General features: G+C 45.7%; 1 protein-coding gene across 1 annotated transcript in view; it reads right to left on the bottom strand.

Annotated features, from left to right (window-relative positions):
- The window catches only part of LOC109877919 (dixin), a 59886-nt gene that overhangs the window by 1738 nt on the left and 34179 nt on the right, over nt 1–23969 (bottom strand). Inside the window, exons 10-17 of the mRNA XM_031809614.1 lie at nt 21889–21939; nt 20602–20706; nt 15645–15698; nt 15310–15381; nt 15094–15204; nt 9044–9184; nt 8211–8277; nt 969–1077 (exon numbers count right to left, since the gene is read on the bottom strand). Coding sequence (XP_031665474.1) covers nt 969–1077; nt 8211–8277; nt 9044–9184; nt 15094–15204; nt 15310–15381; nt 15645–15698; nt 20602–20706; nt 21889–21939 — 710 coding nt within the window. The remainder of the gene's footprint in view (nt 1–968; nt 1078–8210; nt 8278–9043; nt 9185–15093; nt 15205–15309; nt 15382–15644; nt 15699–20601; nt 20707–21888; nt 21940–23969) is intronic.

Below are 23969 nucleotides of genomic sequence, written 5' to 3'. Positions count from 1 at the left end.
ACACAAAGTGAAAATATGTTTTTAGAAATGTTTGCAAATGTATTGTAAAATGAAATACATACATCTTATTTACGTAAGTAGAAAGGTGAATTCATTTCCCAGTGTCTGTTGGAAAGTAGACTGAATCAGGATTTGGCATGTGCTTAGTTCTATACCATTTATTTGTATTATTACAAAACTCCCTAGTCATTGCAAATGACAAGCATACCCATAACATGATACAGCCACCACCATACTTAAAAATATGAAGTGGTACTCAGTGACGTGTTGGATTTGCACCAAAGATAATGCTTTGTATTCAGGATATAAAGTTAATTCCTTTGCCACACTTTTTGCAGTTTTACTTTAGTGCCTTGTTGCAAACAGAATGCATGTTTTGGAATATATTTAATCTGTATAGACTTCCTTTTTTACTCTGTCATTTAGGTTAGTATTGTGGAGTAACTACAATGTTGTCGATCCATCTTCAGTTTCATGCAACTTATTACGTGACTTGTTAAGTAAATGCTTACTCCTAAACATATTCAGGCTTGAGATAATAAAGGAGTTGAATACTTATTGACCCAAGAGATTTCAGCTTTTCATTTTTACATAATTTGTAAAAAAATATATATATATATATTTTTTTAAATCCACTTTAACATTATGGGATATTGTATGTAGGCCAGTGACACAAAATCTCAATTTAAACCGTTTTAAATTCAGAGGTAATACAACAATATGGAAAAGTCAAGGGGTGAATATACTTTCTGAAGGCTCTGGAGGAAGGCCTTAGTCTCCTGGGACATTCATTAGATGTGGATTCTGCGTCTAGATATGTCTATATTATATCCTGTTTATTGTGGCAGCACCATTTCACCAAATTAAATTACTGTTCATGCAAATGTATTTTGAATACAGATGATTCTGAAACATTTCAAGGTCCCAGATACATTGGTTATGATTAGAAGTTAGGTAAACACACGTACCTCTTGTTGATGTGGATCATGCAGGGTGTGTGTGAGTGGTCTGTAAAGTAGAGGACCTTAGTGGAACCACACGAGCTCAGCAATGGACTACTGTAGGAGTGGGCCATCTCTGAAACACACACACACACCATCAGAAAAAGGGGACATTTCATGTGTGTGGCTGACTTGACTTTTTGTCAAGCAACACATGCCAGGGAAGGTCTGCGGAGACCCCCTTGTGCACTCAACGACTGTGTACAATACAGTGGTACCTCCTTCAAAAATTGCGTCAACAGAGAGGTATTTTTTCTGGGTGATTTAAATATTAACCGGCTATCATCAAGCTGCCCACTCAGGAAAAAACTGCAAACTGTAACCAGAGCCTGTAAACTGGTTCAGGTTATCAGTCAACCTACCAGGGTCGTTACAAACAGCACAGGAATTACATCATCAACATGTATTGATCACATCTTAATTAATGCTGCAGATATTTGATTTAAAGCAGATCTATTGGATGTATTGATCACATCTTAATTAATGCTTCAGACATTTGCTTTAAAACAGTATCCAAATCCATAGGATGTGGTGATCACTATATAGTAACCATATCTAGGAAAACCACAGTTCCAAACGCTGGGCCTAATATAGTGTATAAGAGGTCAGGCTGGGCCTAATATAGTGTATAAGAGGTCAGGCTGGGCCTAATATAGTGTATAAGAGGTCAGGCTGGGCCTAATATAGTGTATAAGAGGTCAGGCTGGGCCTAATATAGTGTATAAGAAGTCAGGCTGGGCCTAATATAGTGTATATGAGGTCAGGCTGGGCCTAATATAGTGTATAAGAGGTCAGGCTGGGCCTAATATAGTGTATAAGAGGTCATACAATACGTTTTGTAGTGATTCATATGTTGATGATGTAAAGAATGTTTGCTGGTCTGTGGTGAGTAATGAGGAGCAACCAGACGCTGCTGGTCTGTGGTGAGTAATGAGGAGCAACCAGACGCTGCTGGTCTGTGGTGAGTAATGAGGAGCAACCAGACGCTGCTGGTCTGTGGTGAGTAATGAGGAGCAACCAGACTCTGCTGGTCTGTGGTGAGTAATGAGGAGCAACCAGACGCTGCTGGTCTGTGGTGAGTAATGAGGAGCAACCAGACGCTGCTGGTCTGTGGTGAGTAATGAGGAGCAACCAGACGCTGCTGGTCTGTGGTGAGTAATGAGGAGCAACCAGACGCTGCTGGTCTGTGGTGAGTAATGAGGAGCAACCAGACGCTGCTGGTCTGTGGTGAGTAATGAGGAGCAACCAGACGCTGCTGGTCAGTGGTGTGTAATGAGGAGCAACCAGACGCTGCTGGTCTGTGGTGAGTAATGAGGAGCAACCAGACGCTGCTGGTCTGTGGTGAGTAATGAGGAGCAACCAGACGCTGCTGGTCTGTGGTGAGTAATGAGGAGCAACCAGACGCTGCTGGTCTGTGGTGAGTAATGAGGAGCAACCAGACGCTGCTGGTCTGTGGTGAGTAATGAGGAGCAACCAGACGCTGCTGGTCTGTGGTGAGTAATGAGGAGCAACCAGACGCTGCTGGTCTGTGGTGAGTAATGAGGAGCAACCAGACGCTGCTGGTCTGTGGTGAGTAATGAGGAGCAACCAGACGCTGCTGGTCAGTGGTGTGTAATGAGGAGCAACCAGACGCTGCTGGTCTGTGGTGAGTAATGAGGAGCAACCAGACGCTGCTGGTCTGTGGTGAGTAATGAGGAGCAACCAGACGCTGCTGGTCTGTGGTGAGTAATGAGGAGCAACCAGACGCTGCTGGTCTGTGGTGAGTAATGAGGAGCAACCAGACGCTGCTGGTCTGTGGTGAGTAATGAGGAGCAACCAGACGCTGCTGGTCTGTGGTGAGTAATGAGGAGCAACCAGACGCTGCTGGTCTGTGGTGAGTAATGAGGAGCAACCAGACGCTGCTGGTCTGTGGTGAGTAATGAGGAGCAACCAGACGCTGCTGGTCTGTGGTGAGTAATGAGGAGCAACCAGACGCTGCTGGTCTGTGGTGAGTAATGAGGAGCAACCAGACGCTGCTGGTCTGTGGTGAGTAATGAGGAGCAACCAGACGCTGCTGGTCTGTGGTGAGTAATGAGGAGCAACCAGACGCTGCTGGTCTGTGGTGAGTAATGAGGAGCAACCAGACGCTGCTGGTCTGTGGTGAGTAATGAGGAGCAACCAGACGCTGCTGGTCTGTGGTGAGTAATGAGGAGCAACCAGACGCTGCTGGTCTGTGGTGAGTAATGAGGAGCAACCAGACGCTGCTGGTCTGTGGTGTGTAATGAGGAGCAACCAGACGCTGCTGGTCTGTGGTGAGTAATGAGGAGCAACCAGACGCTGCTGGTCTGTGGTGTGTAATGAGGAGCAACCAGACGCTGCTGGTCTGTGGTGAGTAATGAGGAGCAACCAGACGCTGCTGGTCTGTGGTGAGTAATGAGGAGCAACCAGACGCTGCTGGTCTGTGGTGAGTAATGAGGAGCAACCAGACGCTGCACTTGACACATCTATGAAACTACTATTCCCGTTACTAATAAGCCATTAAGAAAATGACTGTAAAAACTGTTAAATCCCCTTGGATTGACGAGGAATTGAAAAATTGTATGGTTGAGAGGGATGAGGTAAAAGGAATGGCAAATACGTATTGCTGCACAACTGATTGGCAAGCGTACTGTAAATTGAGAAATCATGTGACTAAACAAAATAAAAAGAAATAAACTACACTATGAAACAAATAAATTATATAAAGAATGATAGTAAAAAGGGCAACTTACATTTTTGGGAAAAAAGCCAACTCGGCTCCTTCATTTATTGAATCAGATGGCTCATTCATCACAAAGCCCACTGATATTGCAAACTACTTTAATGACTTTTTCATTGGCAAGATAAGCAAACTTAGGGATGACATGCCAGCAACAAACGCTGACATTACACATCCAAGTTTTTTAGACCAAATCATGAAAGACAAGAATGTACTTTTGAATTCTGTAAAGTCAGTGTGGAAGAGGTGAAAACATTATTGCTGTCTATCAACAATGACAAGCCACCAGGGTCTGACAATCTGGATGGAAAATTACTAAGGATAATAGCAGACGAAATTGACACTCCTATTTGCCACATCTTCAATTTATGCCTACTAGAGTGTGCCCTCAGGTCTGGAGGGAAGCTAAAGTCATTCCGCTACCCAAGAATAGTAAAGCTCCTTTACTGGCTCAAATAGCCAACCAATCAGCCTGTTACCAACCCTTAGTAAACTTCTGGAAAACATTGTGTTTGACTAGATACAATGCTATTTTACAGTAAACAAATTGACAACAGACTTTCAGCATGCTTATAGGGAAGGACACTCAACAAGCACATCACTTACACAAATGACTGATGATTGGCTGAGAGAAATTGATGATAAAATGATTGTGGGTGCTGTCTTGTTAGACTTCAGTACGGCTTTTGACATTATTGATCATAGTCTGCTGCTGGAAAAACGTATATGTTAAGGCTTTACACCCACTGCTATAATGTGGATAAAGAGTTACTTGTCTAACAGAACACAGAAGGTGTTCTTTAATGGAATCCTATCAAATATAATCCAGTTAGAATCAGGAATTCCCCAGGGCAGCTGTTTAGGCCCCTTGCTTTTTTCAATCTTTACTAACGACATGCCTCTGACTTTGAGTAAAGCCAGAGTGTCTATGTATGTGGATGATTCAACACTATACACATCAGCTACTACAGCAACTGAAATGACTGCAACACTTAACAAAGTGCTGCAGTTAGTTTCAGTGGGTGGCAAGGATAAAGTTATCCCTAAATATTTCTAAAACTAAAAGCATTGTATATGGAACAAAACACTCACTAAACGCAAAACCTCAACTAAAGCTTGTAATAAATAATGGGGAAATTGGGCAAGTTGAGATGACTAAACGGCTTGGAGTAATCCTAGATTGTAAACTGTCCTGGTCAAAACATATTGATGCAGTAGTAGCTAAGATGGGGAGAAGTCTGTCCATAATAAAGCACTGCTCTACCTTCTTAACAACACGATCAACAAGGCAGGTCCTACAGGCCCTAGTTTTGTTGCACCTTGACTACTGTTCAGTCGTGTGGTCAGGTGCCACAAAAAAGGACTTAGGAAAAATGCAATTGGCTCAGAAAAGGGCAGCATGGCTGGCCCTTGGATGTACACAGAGAGCTAACATTAATAATATGCATGTCAATCTCTCCTGGCTGAAAGTGGAGGAGAGTGACTTCATCACTACTTTTATTTGTGAGAGGTGTTGAATGTTGAATGCACCAAGCTGTCTGTCTAAACTACTGGCACACAGCTCGGACACCCATGCATACCCCACAAGACATAAGAGGTCTCTTTACAATCCCCAAGTCCAGAACAGACTATGGGAGGCACACAGTACTACATAGAGCCATGACTACATGGAAGAGTGATCAGATTAATTGCAATTCATTGTAAAGTCCCATTTGCCATGCAAATGAACTGAATCCCAATAAAACATTTCTACTGCATTTCAGACCTGCCACAAAAGGACCAGCTGACATCATGTCAGTGATTCTCTCATTAACACAGGTGTGAGTGTTGACCAGGACAAGGCTGGAGATCACTCTGTCATGCTGATTGAGTTCGAATAACAGACTGGAATTTTAATTTTTCTTCCTCTGTCAACCATGGTTAACTGCAAGGAAACATGTGCCATCATCATTGCTTTGCACAAAAAGGGCTTCACAGGCAAGGATATTGCTGCCAGTAAGATTGCACCTAAATCAACCATTTATCGGATCATCAAGAACTTCAAGGAGAGCGGTTCAATTGTTGTGAAGAAGGCTTCAGGGTGCCCAAGAAAGTCCAGCAAGTGCCAGGACCGTCTCCTAAAGTTGATTCAGCTGCAGGATCGGGGCACCACCAGTACAGAGCTGCTCAGGAATGGCAGCAGGCAGGTGTGAGTGCATCTACACGCACAGTGAGGCAAAGACTTTTGGAGGATGGCCTGGTGTCAAGAAGGGCAGCAAAGAAGCCACTTCTCTCCAGGAAAAACATCAGAGACAGAATGATATTCTGCAAAAGGTATAGGAATTGGACTGCTGAGGACTGGGGTAAAGTCATTTTCTCTGATGAATCACCACTTTATTTTAAGAATGTGAAATGTCAGAATAATAGTAAAGAGAATGATTTATTTCAGCTTTAATTTTCATTACATTCCCAGTGGATCAGAAGTTTACATACACTCAATTAGTATTTGATAGCATTGCCTTTAAATTGTTTAACTTGGATCAAATGTTTCGGGAAGCCTTCCACAAACTTCCCACAATAACTTGGGTGAATTTTGGCACATTCCTCCTGACAGAGCTGCTGTAACTGAGTCAGGTTTGTAGGCCTCCTTGTTCGCACACGCTTTTTCAGTTCTGCCCACAAATGTTCTATGGGATCGAGTTCAGGGCTTTGTGGCCACTCCAATACCTTGACTTTGTTGTCCTTAAGGCATTTTGCAACAACTTTGCTTGGGGTCATTGTCCATTTGGAAGACCCATTTGCGACCAAACTTTAACTTCCCGACTGATGTCTTGAGATGTTGCTTCAATATATCCAAATAATTTCCCTCCCTCATGATGCCATCTATTTTGTGAAGTACACCAGTCCCTCCTGCAGGAAAGCACCCCCACAACATGATGCTGCCACCCCCGTGCTTCACGGTTGGGATGGTGTTCTTCGGCTTGCAAGCCTCCCTCTTTTTCCTCCAAATGATGGTCATTATGGGCAAAAAGTTATATTTTTGTTTCATCAGACCAGAGGAAATTTCTCCAAAAGTATGATCTTTGTCCCCATGTGCAGTTGCAAACCGTAGTCTGCTTTTTTTATGGTGGTTTTGGAGCAGTGGCTTCTTCCTTGTGTAACGGATGTGAAACGGCTAGCTTAGTTAGCGGTGCGCGCTAAATAGCGTTTCAATCGGTGACATCACTTGCTCTGAGACCTTGAAGTATTAGTTCCCCTTGCTCTGCAAGGGCCGCGGCTTTTGTGGAGCGATGGGTAACGATGCTTCGTGGGTGACTGTTGTTGATGTGTGCAGAGGGTCCCTGGTTCGCGCCCGGGTATGGGCGAGGGGACGGTCTGAAGTTATACTGTTACACTTGCTGAGCGGCCTTTCAGGTTATGTCAATATAGGACTCGTTTTACTATGGATATAGATACTTTTGTACCTTTTTCGTCAAGCATGTACACATGGTCGTTTGCTGTTGTTCTGGGAACCCAGACTTGTGGGGGCCTACAATTTCTTTTCTGAGGTCTTGCCTGATTTCTTTTGATTTTCCCATGATGTTAAGCAAAGAGGCACTGAGTTTGAAGGTCGGCCTTGAAATACATCCACAGGTCCACCTCCAATTGACTCAATCAGCCTATCAGAAGCTTCTAAAGCCATGACATAATTTTCTGGAATTTTCCAAACTGTTTAAAAGGCACAGTCAACTTAGTGTATGTAAACTTCTGACCCACTGGAATTGTGATACAGTGAATTATAAGTGAAATAATCTGCCTGTAAACAATTGTTGGAAAATGTATTTGTGTCATGGACAAAGTAGAGGTCCTAACTGACTTGCCAAAACTATAGTTTGTTAACAAGAAGTTTGTGGAATGGATGAAAAACGAGTTTTACTGAGTCCAACCTCAGGGTATGTGAACTTCTGACTTCAACTGTATACATAAGGTATAATATAGATAATATATGTTATAACTATTTTTGAGAAAAAGCGGCTTCATACAATTTTTTAATTTTTAGTAAGTAGACATGGCCTTGATATACTGTAAGTTATACTGACTATTTTAGATATTATAAACAGTGAATGGTTGTTGTTCTTCAGGAAGAAGATAAGCCCTATAGGTGGGTTTAATCGAGTTCCCCAATCCCTTTCTAGTCATGTTACAAAGCGTTTTTTCATTGAAACTACCAAATGTCGGCCTTTAACCATCCGAATATTTTCATTTACTGTCCATACGAACAAATATATTCTCATGTGTCCTGGGACTTTTTCAAACGTTCCCGTAATTTTTTATAGACAAAGAAGAGCTATCAAGGTGTGAAATAATATTAAGATGACCTACTTATTTGTTTTTATTAAGTTTCATACGGAGCCACCACCAATGTGTCGCCTACGCATGGACGAAAGAGTTCGCTTCTGCTGCAGCATTCGCTGTAAAATATAATGCGTTGTGGCATCGGTGTGTGATCTTACTGCTTGGAGGCCAGGAGTCGTGCTGGTTGTGTGTGGCTCTGTTGCATCCTGAAGACTTCCCCTTCCCCTAAGGAACACAACACACGACAGTCAAGGGATTTCTAATAGCACAAGTTGAAAGAGAGAGTCTGGTGGGTACCTGGTGTGTCTGTGTACCTGGTGTGTCTGTGTACCTGGTGTGTCTGTGTACCTGGTGTGTCTGTGTACCTGGTGGGTACCTGGTGGGTCTGTGTACCTGGTGGGTACCTGGTGGGTATGTGTACCTGGTGGGTCTGTGTACCTGGTGGGTACCTGGTGGGTACCTGGTGTGTCTGTGTACCTGGTGTGTCTGTGTACCTGGTGGGTCTGTGTACCTGGTGGGTCTGTGTACCTGGTGGGTACCTGGTGGGTCTGTGTACCTGGTGTGTCTGTATACCTGGTGGGTCTGTGTACCTGGTGGGTCTGTGTACCTGGTTAGTCTTTGTACCTGGTGGGTCTGTGTACCTGGTGGGTCTGTGTACCTGGTGTGTACCTGGTGGGTCTGTGTACCATGTGTGTACCTGGTATGTCTGTGTACCTGGTGTGTCTGTGTACCTGGTGGGTACCTGGTGGGTCTGTGTACCTGGTGGGTCCGTGTACCTAGTAGGTACCTGGTGGGTCTGTGTACCTGGTGGGTCTGTGTTCCTGGTGTGTACCTGGGTGTGTCTGTGTACCTAGTGGGTCTGTGTACCTGGTGTGTACCTGGTGGGTCTGTGTACCTGTACCTGGTGTGTACCTGGTGTGTACCTGTACCTGGTGTGTACCTGGTGTGTCTGTGTACCTGGTGGGTCTGTTTACCTGGTGGGTCTGTTTACCTGGTGTGTGTGTGTCAGTCTGTCGGTCAGTGATGTGATGCCCTGCTCCAGTGTGTCCAGAGTGTGGTGTTGAGGATCCTGCTCTCGGAACACTCCTCTCAGACTCCTCAACGCTGACCGCACCAGCTGCAGCTCCTCAGCCTACACACACACACACACACACACACACATACACAGTATATGTAATAACACACTGAACAAAAAAATATATACAACATGCAACATTTTCAAAGATTTTACTGAGTTACAGTTCATATAAGGAAACCAGAGGATTTAAATAAATTGATTCGGCCCTAATCTATGGATTTCACATGACTGGGAATACATTCATTAGGCCCTAATCTATGGATTTCACATGACTAGGAATACAGATATGCATATGTTGGTCACAGATACCTTTAAAAAAAAAAGTAAGGTCGTGGATCAGAAAACCAGTCAGTATCTGGTGTGACCACCATTTGCCTCATGCAGCGCGACACATCTCCTTCACACAGAGTTGATCAGGCTGTTGATTGTGGTCTGTGGAATGTTCCCACTCCTCTTCAATGACTATGTGAAGTTGCTGGATATTGGTGGGAACTGGAACACTCTGTCATACAAGTCAATCCAGAGCATCCCAAACTTGCTCAATGGGTGACATGTCTGGTGAGTATAAAGGCCATGTAAGAACTGGGACATTTTCCGCTTCCAGGAATTGTGTACAGATCCTTCCGGCAGGGGGCTGGGCATTATCATGCTGAAACATGAGGTGATGGCGGTAGATGAATGGCACGACAATGGGCCTCAGGATCTCGTCACGGTATCTCTGTGAATTCAAATTGCCATAGATAACATGCAATCGTGTTCATTGTCTGTAGCTTATGCCTGCACATGAGCCACCATGGGGCACTCTGTTTACAACGTTGACATCAGCAAACCACTATGTCTACCATCTGTCCAGTACAGTTAAAACCGAGATTAATCCGTGAAGAGCACGCTTTTCCAGCGTGCCAGTGGCCATCGAAGGTGAGCGTTTGCCCACTGAAGTTGGTTACGATCCCAAACTGCAGTCAGGTCAAGTCCCTGGTGAGGACGACGAGCATGTAGAGGAGCTTCCCTGAGACCGTAGACCTCCACAGTTTGTGGAGAAATTCTTTGTTCGTGCAAACCCATAGTTTCATCAGATGTCCGGGTGGCTGGTCTCAGGTGATCCAGCAGGTGAAGAAGTCGGAAGTGGAGGTCCTGGGCTGGCGTTGGTACACATGGTCTGCGGTTGTGAGGCCGGTTAGACGTATTGCCAAATTCTATAAAACGACTTAGGAGGTGGCTTATGGTAGAGAAGTTCAAATTAAATTCTCTGGGAGCCGCTATGGTGGACATTCCTGCAGTCAGCATGTGTGAGGGAAAAATAATGTATTCACCTTATTTGTTGGCTATGTAACAATTATTTATTTAACGAACAGTAAGATATTTCTGTCCTGCTAATGCTGTGTTTTATGGTCTCCACTCTAGCACCCTGCAGCCAGTCTGGGTGTTGAGGACATGGGTTCTACTAGAGAAGCTGACAATTGACTTGTGTTGGTGACAAAAACATAAAAGCTAGCATTCTATAGACAAGATGTGGTGTGTGTGACTCGAGATAGAGAGAGCCTGGAAGAATTAAGAACAATGCCTCATTGTCTCATCTTCCTGGCATCTGGGAAACTAAGTAAAAGACTATCCTGTGTAGATGACCAAGTCGGCTTATGGGAAGGTTAGAAGTGACTGACTAAGCAATCTTGGTATCAGCTATATGAAAATTGTGCATCGTCTGTAAAGGCTAGACTCTCAGTCAGTCAAGATTGGTGGGCTTGACGGTCTCATTATTGCAATAATTAATCAATATTAAATAAAGATGATTGTTTGAAGAAATGACTAAGACCAAGTCTCTCTCAGTACTGAATTTCCAACACGCATGCCAATTGCACGCTCCCTCAAAACATTGTGATGTTTAACAAAACTGCACATTTTAGTGGCCTTTTGTCCCTAGCACAAGGTGCACCCGTGTAATGAATATGCTGTTTAAAACCCATCAGTCTAAGTCCTGTCTAAGTCACATGTACATATTCGTGAGAGTCTCACCTTTCCATAGAGGGATTTCCAGTGTGTAGCACAAACATTTTGGACACTACAGACAGAAGTTTGCACATCGTGTCACGTCCTAACCATAGAAAGCCTTTATTTTCTATGGTAGAGTAGGTCAGGGCGTGACTAGGGGTTTAGTCTAGTTTATATGTTCTATGTGGGGTTCTAGTTGTTTTTTTCTATGTTGGTGTTTTAGTATGATTCCCAATTAGAGGCAGATGGCTATCGTTGTCTTTGGGGATCATTTGGGGATCAATTGGGGATCATATTTAAGTAGTTATTTTTCCCACTGGTGTTTGTGGGATATTGTTTGTGTGCACGTAGCACCTCTGTAGTCACGGTTCATTGTTTGTTTCGTTCTTTCTTTGTTTTGTGCTTTTCACAAAATAAATATGTGGAAACCATATCGCGCTGCACCTTGGTCCGATCATTATTACGACGATTGTGACACATCGGTTGCAGAGCTAAACGGAAAACACCATCGTGTTCGTGAGAGTCATCTTTCCACAGAGGGGTCATAATGAGCTGAAATAAAAGATCCCAGATTTTTTCTACATGAACAAAAAGCTTATTATTCTCCAATTTTGTGCACAAATTTGTTTACATCTGTGTTAGTGAGCATTTCTCCTTTGCCAAGATAATCCATCCCCCTGACAGGTGTGGCATATCAAGAAGCTGATTAAACAGGATGATCATTACACAGGTGCACCTTGTGCTGTGGACAATAAAAGGCCACTCTAAAATGTGCATTTTTGTCACACAACGCCAAAGATTTCTCAAGTTTTGAGGGAGCGTGCAATTGGCATGCTGACAGCAGGAATTTCCCCCAGAGCTGTTGCCAGAGAAGTTAATTTCTCTACCATAAGCTGCCTCCAACGTCATTTTAGAGAATTTGGCAGTACGTCCAACCGGCCTCACAACCACAGACCTCGTTTAACCATGCCAGCCCAGGACCTCCACATCCGGCTTCTTCACCTGCGGGATCGTCTGAGACCAGCCACTGAGACAGCTGACGAAACTGAGGAGTATTTCTGGGAAAGTTGGTATCTGGTAATTGACAGATGCAGGGAAAGGGGCATCACTTTATCAAATCCTCCTTCAGAGTCACATGCAGGTGAATCATTGTGATTTCTATATAGTATCAGAAAGAGCATATTCTGCAGTTTCTATGACACTTTGTCAAATAACTATCATAATTCAAGCGCATAGCTCTATTTCCACATTTTCCAAGAATATCGGTGCTGTCCATGCATTCAGTACATAACCACTCACTCAGCAACAACTAGTAACATAATAAATGAAAATATGCTGTTCTGTCGTCAATGGATGAATGGGCGATAGAAACTGATAATTGTGACTTCAATGAACTAAATGATGAGGAGGGTGAAGAGTGATTGAATTTAGAACAATAGTGTAATGATGAATGAAGAATTGTGGGTGTTGTGGGCGGTATAATTATGTTATTATGAAAGGTTGGAAATGGTAGATAATTTCTCCTCAGAGTGTCAAATCAGACACTGAGTACAACATATGTGTAGTTCACAATGGCAAACCAAACGAATGGAGGCACTGACAAAATTGCAAATGCTGCAGAATTTAGACGAGTTGGAGTCGGATGGAGGATCAGATAGTGAGCTTGAAATCAACGTTGCTGATGAAGAGTTTTCTGATTCTGATGTTGACTTCAAGCCTCCGATGCCTGAGCCAGTGAGACAGGAGTCTGGGAGGGATGGCACAGTGAGACAAAAGTCTGGCAGGGATGGCACGGTGAGACAGGAGTCTGGGAGGGACGGTTTGGGTAGAGACAGGAGTCTGGCAGGGATGGCATGGTGAGACAGGAGTCCGGTGGGAATGACACAGTGAGACAGGAGTCTGGGAGGGATGGCACAGTGAGACAGGAGTCTGGGAGGGACGGCACGGTGAGACAGGAGTCTGGGAGGGACGGCACAGTGAGACAGGAGTCTGGGAGGGACGGCACAGTGAGACAGGAGTCTGGGAGGGACTGCACGGTGAGACAGGAGTCTGGGAGGGACGGCACGGTGAGACAGGAGTCTGGGAGGGACGGCACAGTGAGACAGGAGTCTGGGAGGGATGGCATGGTGAGACAGGAGTCTGGGAGGGATGTGGGAATGACACAGTGAGACAGGAGTCTGGCAGGGATGGCATGGTGAGACAGGAGTCTGAGAGGGATGGCATGGCGAGACAGGAGTCTGAGAGGGATGGCACGGTGAGACAGGAGTCTGGGAGGGATGGCACAGTGAGACAGGAGTCAGAGGGATGGCATGGTGAGACAGGAGTCTGAGAGGGATGGCATGGTGAGACAGAAGTCTGAGATGGATGGCATGGTGAGACAGGAGTCTGAGAGGGATGGCATGGTGAGACAGGAGTCTGGGTGGGACAGTTTGGGTAGAGACAGGAGTCTGAGAGGGATGGCATGGTGAGACAGGAGTCTGGGAGGGACGGTTTGGGTAGAGACAGGAGTCTGAGAGGGTTGGCATGGTGAGACAGGAGTCTGGGAGGGACGGTTTGGGTAGAGTTTATGTGACATGCAGATATTCCAGCACATCAGAGATTGTACTGTTGCTCATGCACACAGAAAAGGAAACAGTACGTGAGACATGTCTATGGATGATCTCTAAGCATTTATTGCACTCTTGCACTCATACGATGGAAAGAGCATGGATGTGGAGTCATTTTGGTCTGATGTCCGCGGGGCGTACGATGGAAAGAGCATGGATGTGGAGTCATTTTGGTCTGATGTCCGCGGGGCGTACGATGGAAAGAGCATGGATGTGGAGTCATTTTGGTCTGATGTCCGCGGGGCGTACGCCTGGAAAGAGCATGGATGTGGAGTCATTTTGGTCTGATGTCCGCGGGGCGTACGATGGAAAGAGCATGGATGTGGAGTCATTTTGGTCTGATGTCCGCGGGGCGTACGATGGAAAGAGCATGGATGTGGAGTCATTTTGGTCTGATGTCCGCGGGGCGTACGCCTGGAAAGAGCATGGATGTGGAGTCATTTTGGTCTGATGTCCGCGGGGCGTACGATGGAAAGAGCATGGATGTGGAGTCATTTTGGTCTGATGTCCGCGGGGCGTACGATGGAAAGAGCATGGATGTGGAGTCATTTTGGTATGATGTCCGCGGGGCGTACGATGGAAAGAGCATGGATGTGGAGTCATTTTGGTCTGATGTCCGCGGGGCGTACGATGGAAAGAGCATGGATTTGGAGTAATTTTGGTCTGATGTCCGCGGGGCGTACGATGGAAAGAGCATGGATGTGGAGTCATTTTGGGGAGGACTTTTCCGAGAGACCATGCCGCGCAATTGCTTCATAGAGATTATGCACACGAAACAAGGCCCATGAAAACTATGTGCAGTACAGCCGATTTTGTTTGTGGGGGTTACTCACACAGAGCCCCGAAGATGTGTGCTGACCGTGGACCCAAAGCATAAAGAGAAGACTAGAATGATTCATGCGTAAAGGCACGCTTCTAGGTCTACAATTGTAGATTATTTTTTTAAATCTATTATTGGCCTCTTTTTTTTGCCATTGAAGGCAGCTTCAAAAAACCCTCAGTGGCTAAACTCTCCAAGGCAGCTTCAAAAACCCTCAGTGGCTAAACTCTCCAAGGCAGCTTCAAAAACCCTCAGTGGCTAAACTCTCCAAGGCAGCTTCAAAAACCCTCAGTGGCTAAACTCTCCAAGGCAGCTTCAAAAACCCTCAGTGGCTAAACTCTCCAAGGCAGCTTCAAAAAACCCTCGGTGGCTACACTCTCCAAGGCAGCTTCAAAAACCCTCAGTGGCTAAACTCTCCAAGGCAGCTTCAAAAACCCTCAGTGGCTAAACTCTCCAAGGCAGCTTCAAAAAACCCTCGGTGGCTACACTCTCCAAGGTAGCTGCATTTGTTGCTAGGCTCTTTTTTAAATAAAAGCCAGTAGACTTACCCCAGAGGGAAGGGGTGTGGCCGTGAGGTGGGGCGGGGCCTGGTCACCATGACGACTCATCATCTCCTGCAACATGTTGTCTTTACACTCCAGCTCTCTCTGCAAGCCAGCCTGTACACACACACATGCAAACACACATGATGTATATGTAAAACTGAAAAAAAGAACAAAGATCTGTGGTGTAGTGTCTGTCTGTCTGTGTGTCTGTGGTACTACCTTCTGCAGCTGGCTCTCCTCCAGTTTGTGTTTGTGCTGCTGCAGCAGTCGGTCCTTCTGTCCAAGTTCCTTCTACATACAGACACACACACACACACACACATAAATGGAACATCCTGCTCCCCTGTACAGTTCCAGACTGTAGACCTCAGAGAGAGAGAACCTACTCCCCTGTACAGTTCCAGACTGTAGACATCAGAGAGAGAGAACCTACTCCCCTGTACAGTTCCAGACTGTAGACCTCAGAGAGAGATCCTACTCCCCTGTACAGTTCCAGACTGTAAACCTCAGAGAGAGAGAGAGAGAGAGAGAGAGAGAGAGGATGTGTGTCTTACCTTGCACTCACTCAGCAACCTGCTCCTCTCATCCAACTTCCTCTGTAGCTCCGCCTATGACACAACCGACTGGGTCAATATGGATGGGAGTGTGTGTGTGTGTGTGTGAATGTGTGTGTAGAAGGAACTTAGTAGCTACTGCGGTGAGACAGGCAGTCCCACTATCAGTGTATTGTCAGACCTTCTCGTTGACCTGATAGCCAGAACACATCCATTAACATTCTAGTGTAAGAGGAAGTTGGTTTGATGTTGATGATGGTTGGGAAGTAACGGAGTACGTGTCATCTGATTACAAAAAAACGGTAACCAGTTACATTAACAGCTAAAATATTGTAATCAAGTTAACGTTTATTCGCCACGTTCACAGGATACAGCAGGTGTAAAACAGTACAGTGACATTCTTACCTTGAGACCTCTTTCCCACAATGCAGTGAAAATAACACAGATAATAATAGAAAATAGAAGGAAACATTTAATTAAAATAAAAACAAGAACTACAACGCGAATTAGAAACATGGGAATGCAAGTACATATAGGTCACGGTATTCGTCGTCTGAAGAAGAGGAATCATCGGACCAAAGCGCAGCGTGTTAAGTGTTCATGCTTTCTTTATTAAAACTGAACACGATAACAAAATAACAAAGGGAATAACCGAGACAGTCCTGAAAGGTGCAAAACACTAAACAGAAATTAACTACCCACACAAAACCATGTGGGGAAAAGCTACCTAAGTATGGTTCCCAATCAGAGACAAAGGACAGCTGTCCCTGATTGAGAACCATACCCGGCCAAAACAAAGAAATACAACACCCTGACCAAACCAAAATAGAGACAGAAAAAACTCTAAGGTCAGGGCGTGACAGTACCCCCCCCCCCAAAGGTGCGGACTCCAAAACCTGAACCTATAGGGGAGGGTCTGGGTGGGCATTTCTCCGCGGTGGCGGCTCTGGTGAGGGACGTAGACCCCGCTCCACCTCTGGCTTGGCCCACTTAGGTGGCGCCTCTAGAGCGAGAACCCTCGCCACCGACCCCGGACTGGGGACCCTCGTAGGAAGCTCCGGACTGAAGGGACCTTCGTAGGAAGCTCCGGACTGAAGGGCGCCTCTGGAAGCTCCGGACTTAAGGGCGCCTCTGGAAGCTCCGGACTGAAGGGCGCCTCTGGAAGCTCCGGACTGAAGGGCGCCTCTGGAAGCTCCGGACTGAAGGGCGCCTCTGGAAGCTCCGGACTGAAGGGCGCCTCTGGAAGCTCCGGACTGAAGGGCGCCTCTGGAAGCTCCGGACTGAAGGGCGCCTCTGGAAGCTCCGGACTGAAGGGCGCCTCTGGAAGCTCCGGACTGAAGGGCGCCTCTGGAAGCTCCGGACTGAAGGGCGCCTCTGGAAGCTCCGGACTGAAGGGCGCCTCTGGAAGCTCCGGACTGAAGGGCGCCTCTGGAAGCTCCGGACTGAAGGGCGCCTCTGGAAGGAGGAGACGCAGAGACAGCCTGGTGCGTGGGACTGCTACAGGGCCCACCAGGCTGGGGAGACCTACAGGACGCCTGGTGCGTAGAGGAGACACCGGACGAACCGGGCTGTGGCGGAGCACTGGAGCTCTGGAGCCTTGGCCACCACTCATCCAGGCTGGATGACCACTTTAGCCCGGCCCCTCCAGAGTGCAGGCACAGGTCGAACCGGGCTGAGGAGATACACAGGATACCTGGTTCTGGGAACAGGCACAGGACTCACCAGGCTGGGGAGACATACAGGAGGCCTCTTCCTTGGCCGAGGCACCGGATACAATGGGCCGCGGAGGCGCACTGGCGGTCTCGAGCACAGAGCTGGCACCACCCGTTCTGGCACCGGGACGCTGGCACCGAACACACCAGCCTGTGAATGCTCCGCCTCGACACCGTGAGCATCACCCTATAGCACGGGGCCTGACCAGTCACATGTTCGCCACAGTAAGCCCGGGGAGTGGGCTCAGGTCTCCAACCTGACTCTGCCACACTCCTCGTGTGCCCACCCCAAAAATGTTTGAGGCTGCCTCTCGGGCTTCCTTGCCTCTCTTGACAACAGGGTAGATGAAACCCGAGCAAGGGTTGCCTTCCAGAGTGACATCAGAGATTGTAACGTTCTTTCACTCGAGACATGCTATCGGAGTCGGTACAGCCACCTGGTTTCTTCATGCATCGTGCAGACAGAAACAAACATATTTCTGGTAAGAGGAGGGGCGGGGGGGTATGCCTTATGATTAACGAGTTGTGGTGTGATCATAACATACAGGAACTCAAGTCCTTTTTTTCACCTGACCTAGAATTCCTTACAATCAAATGTTGACCGCATTATCTACCAAGAGAATTCTCTTTGATTATAATTACAGCCGTATATATCCTCCCCAAGCAGACACATCGATGGCCCTGAACTAACTTTATTTGACTCTATGTAAACTGGAAACCACATATCCTAAGGCTGCATTCATTGTAGCTGGGGATTTTAACAAGGCTAATCTGAAAACAAGACTCCCTAAATTCTATCAGCATATCGATTGTGCTACCAGGGCTGGTAAAACCCTGGATCATTGTTCCGTGACGTATACAAAGCCCTGCCCCGCCCTCCTTTTGGAAAATCTGACCATGAACAGTGTAGCTATTCCCTCCGCAAGGCAATCAAACAAGCTACGCGTCAGTATAGAGACAAAGTAGAGTCAAAATTCAACGGCTCAGACACGAGAGGTATGTTGCAGGGTCTACAGTCAATCACAGACTACAAAAAGAAAACCAGCCCCGTCGCTGACCGCGATGTCCTGCTCCCAGACAAACTAAACAACTTCTTTGCTTGCTTTGACAGTGCCAACGACACAACCCGCTACCAAAACCTGATAGCTCTCCTTCACCGCAGCCAACGTGAGTAAAGCATTTAAACGTGCTAACCCTCGCAAGGCTGCCGGCCCAGACGGCATCTCTAGCTGCGTCCTCAGAGCATGCGCAGACCAGCTGGCTGGTGTGTTAACGGACATATTCAATCAATCCCTATCCCAGTCTGCTGTTCCCACATGCTTCAAGAGGGCACCATTGTTCCAGTTCCCAAGAAAGCTAAGGTAACTGAGCTAAAAGACTACCGCCCCGTAGCACTCACCCCCGTCATCATGAAGTGCTTTGAGAGACTAGTCAAGGATCATGTCATCACCTCCACGCTACCTGACACCCTAGACCCACTCCAATTTGCTTACCGCCCCAATAGGTCCACAGACGATGCAATCGCAATCACACTGCACACTGCCCTAACCCACCTGGACAAGAGGAATACCTATGTAAGAATGCTGTTCATCGACTACAGCTCAGCATTTAACACCATGGTACCCTCCAAACTTGTCATTAAGCTCAAGACCCTGGGTCTCGACCCCGCCCTGTGCAACTGGGTCCTGGACTTCCTGACGGGCCGCCCCCATGTGGTGAGGGTAGGAAACAACATCTCCACCCCGCTGATCCTCAACACTGGGGCCCCACAAGGTGCGTTCTGAGCCCTCTCCTGTACTCCCTGTTCACCCATGACTGCGTGGCCATGCACGCCTCCAACTCAATCATCAAGTCTGCAGACGACACTACAGTGGTCGGCTTGATTACCAACAATGACGAGACGGCCTATAGGGAGGAGGTGAGGGCCCCTCGGAGTGTGGTGTCAGGAAAATAACCTCACACTCAACGTCAACAAAACAAAGGAGATGATCGTGGTCTTCAGGAAACAGCAGAGGGACCCCCCCCTCCTATCCACATCCACGGGACAGTAAAAGTTCCTGAGAATCTGAGGGGCCAAATCGTTTCAGCCTCCTGAGGGAGAAGAGAAACATTGCTGTTATGATGTGAGAGGACCATGTGAAGTCCTCAGTGATGTGGACACCGAGGAACTTGACCCTCTCTACTGCAGCCCCATCGATGTGGATTCCACCTTGTTCCTATATTGTCTTTTTTACTGTTTGATGGCTCTGCGGAGGTCGTAGCGGAACTTCCTGTAGGCGCCCTCAGGCGTATCCTTGGGGTTGGCTGCAATAGCCCTGTGTGTGGTAGCTCTCTCCTTTAGTCTAGGGCGTACCTGAGTGTTAATCCAGGGCTTTTGATTGGGGAAGCAGCAAACCTTCAATGTGGGGATTAATTTCCTGATGAAGCCCGAGACAGAGGTGGTTAGCTCGTCGATGCTATCGGCGGAGTCCTGAAACATATGCCCATCAGCGCAGTGCTAGCAAAGCAGTGCTGCAACATAGCCTCTGATTCAGAGAACCATTTCTCTACAGAGCGCATCACAGATACTTCCTTTTTCAGTTTAGTTTTGTAAACAGGAAACAGGAGTATAGAGACATGATCTGCTTTTCCAAAGGGGGGATGAGGGAGGGCCTTGGGCGTTCCCTCTTGGGCGTCCCCTCTTGGGCGTCCCCTCTTGGGCGTCCCCTCTTGGGCGTCCCCTCTTGGGCGTTCCCTCTTGGGCGTTCCCTCTTGGGCGTCCCCTCTTGGGTGTCCCCTTTAATTCATAAAGGGTGTTTCTCTATGATATTCAATTCAGAATTGAAAAAAAGGTGTAAGTTTAAGTTTGTTCAACCACTATGATGACACACCAAATGCATTTGGATGAATCCTTTTTGTTTTCTTCTACAAAAGGGAAATTAATCCAAAAGTAACTGATGTTATCAGATTACTTTACTGAGTTTGGTTAAGGACGCACGTCTGTTGCTCTTTTGACTTCTACATGGAGCAGACCTGTGCTGACAATTTAGTAAAATACCAGCCCCTCGTGTCATGTCGGGACAGCCCTGTTTATCACTGCAAACTTGTAGCGCTGGTATTTGGAAGTCTCTGCCATGTACATAGGCTGACAGTATGTGGCCTTCAGTTTGCAGGTCTAAAACCAAGGCAAAGCAACGAGCGAGGTACTGTTCCGTGTTAGCCGTCATGGGCAGCGTGAGTGAGTGTGCGGTATGTGTGTGTCATACGTTGAGGCTGGTGAGTTGGTCCTGGGTCATGCTGGCTCTGAGCTGCTCCTGTTTTAGCTGCAACATACACTCCTCCTGGGCAAACAATCTTTGCTGCTGTGCCTCCTATATATACATACATACATATATATATACACACACACACACACACACACACAGAGAGAGCACACACAGAGAGAGAGAGAGAGAGAGAGAGAGCACACAGAGAGAGCACTTATTTATTTTTTACTATTTTCTACATTGTAGAATAATAGTGTAGACATCAAAACTATATAAAAAACTATGTTCTGGTTCATTTCTAGCTTGTTAGCTGGCTAGCGTTAAGTTAGCTGGCTAGTGTTAAGTTAGCTGGCTAGCGTTAAGTTAGCTGGCTAGTGTTAAGTTAGCTGGCTAGCGTTAAGTTAGCTGGCTAGCGTTAAGTTAGCTGGCTAGCGTTAAGTTAGCTGGCTAGCGTGTTCAAATAATGACCATATCATATACAGAGCCTTGCAAAAGTATTCACCCCGTTTTTCCTATTTTGTTGCATTACAACCTGTAATTTAAAGAACACCCTCTGTGTAACTCTTTATCCACAATATAGCAGGGGGTGTAAAGCCAGAACACCTATGTTTTTCTATCAGCAGACTATGATCGATAATGTCAAAAGCTGCACTGAAGTCTAACAAGACTGCACCCACAATCATTTTATCATCAATTTCTATCAGCCAATCATCAGTCATTTGTGTAAGTGCCGTGTTTACAGTAAAATAGCATTGTACCTGGTCAAACACTATTTTTTCCAGAAGTTTACTAAGGGTTGGTAACAGGCTGATTGGTCGGCTATTTGAGCCAGTAAAGGAGGCTTTACTATTCTTAGGTAGAGGAATGACTTTAGCTTCCCTCCAGGCCTGAGGGATCACACTTTCTAGTAGGCTTAGATTGAAGATATGGAGAATAGGAGTGGCAATATCATCTGCTGTAATCCTCAGTAATTTTCCAAGTTGTAAGACTCCGGTGGCTTGTCATTGTTGATAGGCAATCATTTGTTCATTATTTCCACTTTACGGAATTCAAAATTACAATTCTTGTCTTTCGTAATTTGATCAGCTATACTTGGAGGTGTAGTGTCAGCGCTTGTTGCTGGCATGTCATGCCTAAATTTGCTAATCTTGCCAATGAAAAAATAATTAAAGTAATTGGCAATATCAGTAGGTTTTGTGATGAATGAGCCATCTTACTCAATAAATGAGTTTGCCTTTTTGCCCAGAATTTCATGGTAACCTCCAGTCAAGGTTTGAATATTGGTACCTTGACTCCACGCAGGTTCCGTACCTCCTGTTTACAACGCAACAGCTCTCTCTGTAACAACACAACCATCAAACACACACATTTTAGTCATTTAAATTCCAGTTAGTGCATTCATCTTAAGGTAGCTAGTTGAGATTACCATATGTCCTAGTCAGTACATTCATCTTAAGGTAGCTAGTTGAGATTACCATATGTCCTAGTCAGTACATTCATCTTAAGGTAGCTAGTTGAGATTACCATATGTCCTAGTCAGTACATTCATCTTAAGGTAGCTAGTTGAGATTACCATATGTCCTAGTCAGTACATTCATCTTAAGGTAGCTAGTTGAGATTACCATATGTCCTAGTCAGTACATTCATCTTAAGGTAGCTAGTTGAGATTACCATATGTCCTAGTCAGTACATTCATCTTAAGGTAGCTAGTTGAGATTACCATATGTCCTAGTCAGTACATTCATCTTAAGGTAGCTAGTTGAGATTACCATATGTCCTAGTCAGTACATTCATCTTAAGGTAGCTAGTTGAGATTACCATATGTCCTAGTCAGTACATTCATCTTAAGGTAGCTAGTTGAGATTACCATATGTCCTAGTCAGTACATTCATCTTAAGGTAGCTAGTTGAGATTACCATATGTCCTAGTCAGTACATTCATCTTAAGGTAGCTAGTTGAGATTACCATATGTCCTAGTCAGTACATTCATCTTAAGGTAGCTAGGTGGGACAACCACATATCACAACCATAGTAAGTACAATTTTCGTCAATAAACTCTTTATCAAAGTCAGTGCTAGTAGAAAAAGACAAGCTTTTCTGGTAGGGGGGGGACAGCATTTTCCTACAGCTGCCCCTGCTTTCCACCTGGCTACCCCTACCCCGGTCAACTGCCCTGCTTTCCACCTGGCTACCCCTACCCCAGTCAAGTGCCCGGCACCCCCCACAGCTACTTGCCCAAGCCTCCCCCATTTCTCCTTCACCCAAATCCAGATAACTGATGTTCTGAAAGAGCTGCAAAATCTGGACCCCTACAAATCAGCTGGGCTAGACAATCTGGACACTCTCTTTCTAAAATCATACTAAAAAAATTTTGCAGTCCCTATTACTAGCCTGTTCAACCTCTCGTTCGTATTGTCTGAGATCCCCTAAGATTGGAAAGCTGCCGCGGTCATCCCCCTCTTCAAAGGGGGAGACACTCTAGACACAAACTGCTACAGACCTATATCTAGGTCACAGTTGTAAATGAGAGTTTGTTCTCAACTAGCCTACCTGGTGAAATAAAGGTGACAATAAAAAAACACAATGGAGTCGTTCCACGCCATGACACCCACTATCTCAGATTGGTTCTGGAGTTACATTCCTCAATCATTATATTGTTCAAATGTAACTTCATCTCAGATAAATTAGGAACACTGATTTCACCCAAATTGGCCAATTTAATTTATAGGATTCAAATAATTTTCAATAAACATAGAACCCAACATCCGGTTCGGACCAAACTTATTCCTACCAATAAGTAAGACATAAGGAATCCAAAACAATGGTTAGAAGCCACCCACGGATCCCTCACCCCGCATGTCAATCCCACACTAACAAATCAAATTAAATGTGTTTGTCACATGCTTGGTAAAAAACAGGTGTAGACTAACAGTGAAATGCTTGGTAAACAACATGTGTAGACTAACAGTGAAATGCTTGGTAAACAACAGGTGTAGACTAACAACAACAGGTGTAGACTAACAGGGAAATGCTTGGTAAACAACAGGTGTAGACTAACAGTGAAATGCTTGGTAAACAACAGGTGTAGACTAACAGTGAAATGCTTGGTAAACAACAGGTGGAGACTAACAACAACAGGTGTAGACTAACAGGGAAATGCTTGGTAAACAACAGGTGTAGACTAACAGTGAAATGCTTGATAATCAACAGGTGTAGACTAACAGTGAAATGCTTGATAATCAACAGGTGTAGACTAACAGTGACATAATAACAGAAAAATAGTAACATAATACACAATGAGTAACGATAACAGGGATAATAACATGGTTATATACAGGGAATACCAGGTAATAACATGGCTATATACA

This window comes from Oncorhynchus kisutch, linkage group LG29 (genome assembly GCF_002021735.2).
Source record: "Oncorhynchus kisutch isolate 150728-3 linkage group LG29, Okis_V2, whole genome shotgun sequence".
Lineage (NCBI taxonomy): Eukaryota > Metazoa > Chordata > Actinopteri > Salmoniformes > Salmonidae > Oncorhynchus > Oncorhynchus kisutch.
Note: the sequence above shows the minus strand (reverse complement) of the source record. Positions and strands in the feature narration are given on the sequence as shown.